The 6,068-nt window shown below is 43.3% G+C and overlaps 1 protein-coding gene across 1 annotated transcript in view; it reads left to right on the forward strand.

Annotated features, from left to right (window-relative positions):
- The first annotated feature begins 3,784 nt into the window (after nucleotides 1-3,784).
- PKD2L2 (polycystic kidney disease 2-like 2) overlaps nucleotides 3,785-6,068 on the forward strand; it is a 29,074-nt gene continuing 26,790 nt past the window's right edge. The window contains exon 1 of the mRNA XM_010579201.1: nucleotides 3,785-3,806. Within this exon, the coding sequence (XP_010577503.1) occupies nucleotides 3,785-3,806 (22 nt within the window). The remainder of the gene's footprint in view (nucleotides 3,807-6,068) is intronic.

Raw genomic sequence — 6,068 nt, forward strand, 5'->3', positions numbered from 1 at the left:
TCATCTCAGTGAAGAGGTGTTTGCACCATCAGGTTCCCCAGCCAAACATGAGCTTCCCCTATCTGGATGGAATTCCTCTTGATGGACAGTAAGGGATATGGTCCCTTTGTAACCGGGGTGAGAACTGAGGTGGGAAAGGGAGTGAGGGCTGAAGGTTTTTCTTCCATTCTGGCATTATAACCATTTAATTTTTTTCTCTCTTATTTTGAGCAGAGGCTTGTTCATCAGCAGTTCCTGGTAAGTACACAGCACATTTTTTGTTAGACATCTCGTCGGTTAATTACCCCACACTTAGGTTTTCCTAGCTCATCCAAGATAAAACAGTAATGTTCAAAAGTTAACCAGAAGATAGCTTTCAGTGTCACGTTAAAAGCTTTCAAATTCTTAGTTTTGACACAAGCACCTGAAAGGCCCTGATTTTTTTCACAACACAAAGAAAAAGGTAATGTCCCTTTTACATTCAGTTAATGAAGAGTACCCTGTATATTAAGGGAAAACATACTAACTATTCTAACCTACAATCTTTTCTGGGGTAACTTGTGCAAAAGAAGACAGAATTTAGCAAAAAATTTGTGCCTTGTTTCATAAAGTCTCAGAAGAAAGATTCTTCCTTCAACTTTGCTCCTTCTGAGTCCCTTGACTTTGTATGCCCTTTACATCACTTTTTCACACTTTATTGCTGCCAAGGCCCATTACTAAGTAGCAGTCCTTCTGCAAGGACCAATTCCCAATTCCTACAAGTTAACATTTGGCTTTTATGGTGCAACAGCATGCCTGAATTTGTTCTTTCAGAGGAAGTCTGCACCCTGGTTATTACAGAAGCTTTTCCAGAAGACTCTGGAATATTTAAATGTGTTGCTGAAAATGAATTTGGATCTGCGGCATCCAGTGCACGTCTCTCTGTTTCCCTAGGTAAGCACGTGGATTTCTGAGCTGAGCAACTAAGCACAAGAGAATTTGCTGCTGCTCAACATCAGGCAGAGTCGCAGATATTTGCCAAGCAGAAGCCAGATGCAAACACTTTTGTAGGCTCAAGAGAAGAGAAATGCCCCCAAAATGCAGTCTGCTTGGGTACCTCTCAAAGCTGGATACAAGTTGTTCTGTGTTTCTGCTTTTGGCCCCTCTTCTTCCTAGGTCAAGGATGACAAGGTGGAGATGATGTTCCCTCTCACAGAGGAGTCTCATCCCCGAGCTTCATCCCTTCAGGGATTCCAGCTTAGCCCAACACATTGGCTGTATCTATACCTTGTTTATTGTAACAGGACTTGTCTGGCTTGTGCTGAAAGCCATCTCCAAACAGAACAGCACCTTGCCTGTAAACCAAAGCTCACCAGCCCTGGTGAGAAGTCAGGTTTGGCTAATGCAGCTGTGCAGGTTTTGGTCGATGCAGAGGCCAGGCAGCTTGAACTCTCATCCACCTGCAGACATACCAGTTTCCCTTCCCCTGTTACTGCAGTATGCTGTACTGGTGAACCACCACTGCTTTCTACCTGACTTGTGGACAATTCTACTTCCAGGAGCAAAAGAGCTGGAAAGCTTTGCAGGTGCTGCCCACAGGCCAGCTGTGCAAGTCACTATGAAGAAACCCACCTTCCCTAGGAGCAGCCAAACAGGAGCCAAGGACCGAGATGCGGCTGGCCTGCCATCCTACGGCACAGAGACCCCAGGGCTGGGCAGTCAAGCGGAAGCCACGAACTTCGGCCAGATGAATTCCAAGAGCGAAGCTGAAGATTTTCATGGAGCTTATGAGAATTCACCTCAGGCTTCACCTCTGCGGTAAGACAAAGAGAAAAATCATATCCCTGCGTTAGTTTTATAGAATACTTAAGGGATGAACTTTCTAGTGACCCCAGCAATACAACTGCAAAGCTCCTGTGCCCCATACCCTAGGAGGGAAACATGCACATGCAGTAACCTGAGCTGTTTGCCTACATGACAATGGGAACGTGTAACACCAGCCCAGCTACAGAACACCACAGACTTGATTTGACAAAGAATGTAGCTAGCTAAAAGCTCAGGTTTAATAGCATTTTCAGAAGTGCCTATTTGTAAGTTACTTCAAAGCATCCCCCCAAATAATTAGCCTCTAGAAGACCTTTGGCTCCACAGCAGAGCATGAGGCAAAGATCACAGTACCTGGGAAATTTCAAGGTACAGTTCTGTTACCTCCACCTCCCTCTGTAGCCTTGGCCAAGTGGCATCACCCCATGTTTCTGTTTCCCATTCTGAAAGACAGCAATAAAACTCAAGATCCTTTAAGCACAGTGCAGATAATACCTGCAAAACACTCTGTGGAGGAAAAGTACTGAACCAGTGACCCACTGGATAGAATGAAAACTGTCCCACGCCACAGTAGGAACACTCCCTACTCAGGAGATGGAGATTTTCCCCCAAGAATAAAGTGTTCCATCTTATAACAAGACTCAATCCAATTTCTGTCCCAAGTGCAGCTCTCAAGTAGTTATGTACTTATTGAATTATTAGTTACCCTGGTTTAAATTGTTCCAGAGAAACAAAACTAGGTAGAACATACATCTCAGCAATTCCATCCCAGATTTTTGTAGTATTTCTCAGGTGTTTATAGGCACAACAGAGACCTCAAATGGTCACAGTTGAGAGATCCAAGCCCAGCATTACAGAAGAGTTTCCTCAGTCCTGCTTGTGAAGGCGAGAGCTATGAGGCAGAGGTGTGTCTCCTCTCTCAGCTGAATGCCAGCGTTGCATTGCAGTGATATTATTACATCGTGTGTAAATGGCTGTCCGTGACAGAAAGCACTCTCTGTGTTATTATTTTTGGATGTACTCAGCCACTTTAACTAAACTGGTTATTTTAACAATTCTGAACCCCCTCCTCCAAATTCACTACAGGAGAGATCATATTTCAATATAGATTTCTCCATGCACAGGAATTTTTTTTTCTAAATCACTGTGTAAAAATGGCTTTGCTTCAATAACCTGCAGATCGCAGGCTCTCAGTTTAGCTTCAAGCCCTTCCACGAAGTCCAGGCTTGCTCCAGGGAAATCAGCTGGGATCCTAAGCAGACCCCACTGCAGAATCGAAACCCTGGCTGAGGCTAACTTGTACGGACTTTAGGAAACTGCAGCACTGCAAAGCTGCGGAGGGCTTGCTTGCAGCCTGCGATGAAGCTGTGCGTGTGCTCGTTGCCTTCAAACATCGCAAGCCAAGCATGTGAATGCAGCACCATATTCAAGTCAATGAACGCTCTACTACCCCAGGTCCAAACACCTAGAAATAAGGCTGTTTGCTTGGGAGCATCTAACGCAGATCAACATTGCATTGCTTGTAATTTTTACCTGATGATTGTTTTAAACAAGGGCAAACTGTCTGCCGAGCAAAAATGAAAGCCTATTATAAAACCTCTGGCATAATTACCTCTTGGAAGGAATTGGGACAGTAGGACACATTTGCTAGCTGTCCTTTTAGAACAGGACTAGTTTTCCACCCTCTCTCCAGATTTCTCAAAGGCAGCAGGAAGCCTGTATTTTGGCATTTCTAACAAGCCATCTGTGGGGAAGCTCTTTTAGATGATACTTGCTGCTTAGGATGACTACTTGTAAAGTTTATTGCTTGCAGCAGTACCAGTGAGCTGTGGTTGTGTTTTTATTTTTAAAGTTCTGGTTAGTTTGAAATGCAGTATCTGATGTCCTGCGTGAAGGGATATAACATACCACCAAAATCAGCTATGTAATAGCTGTTAAAAATTCGGGTTATATAAAACATTAACTAGTGTATAGAGCTGCAGACTGCTTTCGATTGACAACAATGCTGAACCAGATTTTGGAAGGTATTTACACATCTCAAAATACAGAGAGAAAACCATTAAAATTTCTAGATATATACATCTATGAGCATTTAAATATCTTTAAAGCCCACAGTCCTATTGGCATGTGCTTTGAAACATCATTATGAATGGGACCCAACATTGTAAATGTTGCCGTTACCTCAAACTAAGCAATCATCTCTAATGACTAGCTGTACAATAACTGTCTTGTTAGACAGATTTAGCCATATAACTCTCTCATGTAGCAGATGTGGTTGCAACTGTATTACCAAAGACAAAAAGAAATACCAACAAAGACAGTGATGACAGAACAAAGCTATTACTGGGAATAACTACAAAATGAATGAAGTCTTTGTGCTCATACTTCTCCAAATTATTGCTTAGCAACAGCCACTCCACAAAAGCTAGAAAATCCAATTCTGGAAGACTGTCACTACCAGCTACTCCTTTCTGAGCCCTTTATATCTGCATCTTACAGTGTCCTTCTCAATAGCCTTAAAAAAGCAGAACAAAATCTATACTGATTATATAATTTATGAAAGGAACTTAATCCAAGCAAAAGAAGAGGCTTCCGGCACTAAGGATACTACCAGGTCTTGTAGGTAGCTTTTAAGACTCCTTAATAAATAAGCAAAAGATTATTAACTTTTTTCCTAGATATTTTTTGCTGTATGACTCAAGCAACTAGGAGAACCCGATCAGACGCAATGGGTCACCATTCATAGAAAGTAAACTGAAGCAGTACAGAAAAGCTGGTTTCTAACACCTCGCAGTGCTGGTCAGAGTACTATTAAGTTACCCTAGCACAGGCTATGAGATTTATTCCTCTGCCTTTATCAGTTCAGCTTCTAGTTCTTTCAATTTTTTTCCTACCTTCCAGATCTCAGGTTTTGCTGTTCCTTCTCTTTCCCACAAGTCGTCCTAATTGTGTCCAGCCTTTTAAGTGCATAAAGCTGTCCTTAAATTGATGCCTTGCAGCCAACTTTAGTTCTGAAACAAGCATACTGCACCCTCATTGAAGTGGATGGGAAGCCAGGGAGCCTGTCTGAGCACAGAGTCTGACCTTTAACATGCTCACAGCTTCCTACAGGGCAAATGATCATGCTACAGTTACCTTTTTTTAAGTGCCTAACTCTCTGTGCAAACTACAGACTCCTTTTTTTTTTTTTTTTTAAAACTTAAAAAAGCAAATAACCTCTCCAACAATTGGGGACACACTTCCTCTCTTAATCACTTTCATCAGGAGGAATTTAAATAAATTAGCACTCAATTAACACCTGCTATGTAGATTTACTACACAAACGATGGGCTGATTTTTAAATGCAAACACTAAATGTGGATTAACTCTGGAAGATCGCTGTGCTGAAAGACTCACCGGTGCAGTGCAGGGAGAGAAAACCACACGCAGCCGAGCTGTGGTACTTACGGGGTTGGGGTTTTTTTAAACAATAGCGTGCACGTTAGGCAAGAATTGCCAAGGTATATATAATTAAGATACTTAAAACACTATAATGTTAATTTACCATGTAATTAGGCATTGAAGCCCTTGATTAAAGGGATACAAATCACCTAATCTGCCAGCAGGATCTGTTGCTGTTCTGGTGAAAACCCCACAGTCGCATCTTTTAGTCCAGGTAAACACCTGTAGTAGTACACACAAACAGCAAAATATCGAATAATATTTTACCACCGAGCAGATTTTATTTGTGTTACTCGGTGGATGACCCTTCAGACACATCCACGAGCACTGCCACTGCCCTCGATGACGCTCGGCACCAGAGCGGAGGGGGGTTAAGGCCGGGGGTGCCCACGGAGGGCTCGCTCGGTGTGCTGCTGGGATTTAAACCCCGTTTACGTCTGGCTTTCAAGGATGTGTTGCCTTCAAGTACACAGCCTTAAGAGCAGGAACAGAGCGTTAACGCTACAGAGGCAATTAGCCACAGCCAACGAATTAAAAAAAAAGGAATTTCATCGGGATAACAAAGTAGGATTTAGCATCGCAGCAGTCCTTCCTCGCTGCTCCCTGTTACGGGAAAAAAAGGAAAAAAAAGAGGAAAAAAAAAAGAAAAAAAAAAAGAAAAACCCAAGAAACCCAGGTCTTCTGTTCAATAGCTGTCGACTTCTTCAATTCTTCCCCTTCTCCTGCTGAACACACCCGGGAGCGGGGGAGGCGGGCGAGAGCGCTGACCCTCAGCCGCTTCACCCCGGGGTGGGGAGAGCCGGGGCCGGACCCGGCCGGAGCGGCGGGTCGGGGAAACCGGGGGG

Source organism: Haliaeetus leucocephalus, unplaced genomic scaffold, assembly GCF_000737465.1.
Source record: "Haliaeetus leucocephalus isolate CR32 unplaced genomic scaffold, Haliaeetus_leucocephalus-4.0 Scaffold656, whole genome shotgun sequence".
Classification (NCBI taxonomy): Eukaryota; Metazoa; Chordata; class Aves; order Accipitriformes; family Accipitridae; genus Haliaeetus; species Haliaeetus leucocephalus.